General features: G+C 31.6%; 1 protein-coding gene across 4 annotated transcripts in view; it reads right to left on the minus strand.

Moving 5' to 3' along the window:
* The window catches only part of LOC102025027 (phospholipid-transporting ATPase IB-like), a 216,397-nt gene that overhangs the window by 76,283 nt on the left and 138,774 nt on the right, over positions 1 to 1,340 (minus strand). For all 4 annotated transcript variants that reach the window (XM_005406339.1, XM_005406337.1, XM_005406340.1 and 1 more), the window contains one exon: positions 328 to 500. In XM_005406339.1, the coding sequence (XP_005406396.1) occupies positions 328 to 500 (173 nt within the window). The remainder of the gene's footprint in view (positions 1 to 327; positions 501 to 1,340) is intronic.

Consider the following 1,340-nt stretch of genomic DNA (forward strand, 5'->3'; position numbering starts at 1 on the left):
TTTTTGACCAATTTTGCATGCTTATATCTGGTAATCTGAACAACTACTTTGAAGCTAATGATATACCATATAACAACCATTGTTGATTTCCTATTATCTTGTTTTGAAATTCTGTATTATTTTTAATGTTTGCTTATTTTTATTCTCTTTAAAATAAGAAGGAAAAGTAAATTAATAAATATTAATCTTTGTATATCAATTCAAGCATAATGTTTTCCAATAAGTAACTTTGCCTCTGCAAAAACTTGTATTCCATGTCAATATTTTCATTGCAAATAATAGTAGGTATAGCAAAAAGGAATAAAATAACAGTGAATATATTCTTACCTACAGCATAATACTGCTCTACATGACAGGGCTAAATTCAGGAACTTTGTCTTAACCCCAAAACTCATGGCATATTTTAATGTTTCACCATCAATGATTAGGGCCACATCATTTTCTTTATCTAACATATCTCCAAGATCTTGACAGTTCTGGTGAATCATATGATGTGTTTCCTAAAAAAGGGAGGAAAAAATAACTTTATATGTCTCATTTTAAATAAAAATGAAAAGGCATCTGAATCAAGATGGTAGAGAAGTAGGTCTGTGTTTACTCTATTACACCCTTCAAAATCTTCATTGATGGGGCTGGGAATGTAGCTCAGTGGTAGAACACATGCTTTATAAATGCAAAGTACTGGTTCCCTCCCAACACCAAAAGGAAAAAAAAGAAAAGAAAAAATAAATCATTTAAATGAGATTAAAAAGTAAATAAATAGTTTAAAAGATGCTTGACATCATTAGCCATTAGGAAAATGCAAGTTGAGACCAGCATAAAATACCACTTCATACTCACTAACACAGCTAGAATCAAAAAGCTGAATGACAGTGAGTATCACCAGGGATGTACTAATGCGTGGCAGAACATGGATGAACCTTGAAAACACGGTAACTGAAAGAAGCCGGTTACAAAAGAGCACATATTATATAATTTGATTTCCATGAAAATCCAAAATAGGAAAATCCTATTTTTGTTAGTTAATGGTTATTTAAAAGTGATAGCTATTGTGAAACTGTTGTCTCCTTAATTTCTCTCTTGGCGAGTTTTGATATATAGGAATATTACTGGTTTTTGAGTGTTGACACTGTACCCAGCTAAGTTACTGAAATTTGGGTATTAATTAGGACTCTTTTGCTGGAGATTTTGGAGTTTTCTATGTAGAGTATCATGTCATCAGCAAATAATGATAATTTAACTTTTTCCTTTGCTACCCATATTCCTTTTATTTCTTTCTGCTGACTAAATTGCTCTGGCTAATATCTCAACGACTGCACTGAACAAGAGTGATGATAGTG

Source organism: Chinchilla lanigera, unplaced genomic scaffold, assembly GCF_000276665.1.
Source record: "Chinchilla lanigera isolate Chin_1 unplaced genomic scaffold, ChiLan1.0 scaffold00096, whole genome shotgun sequence".
In the NCBI taxonomy this organism is placed as follows: domain Eukaryota; kingdom Metazoa; phylum Chordata; class Mammalia; order Rodentia; family Chinchillidae; genus Chinchilla; species Chinchilla lanigera.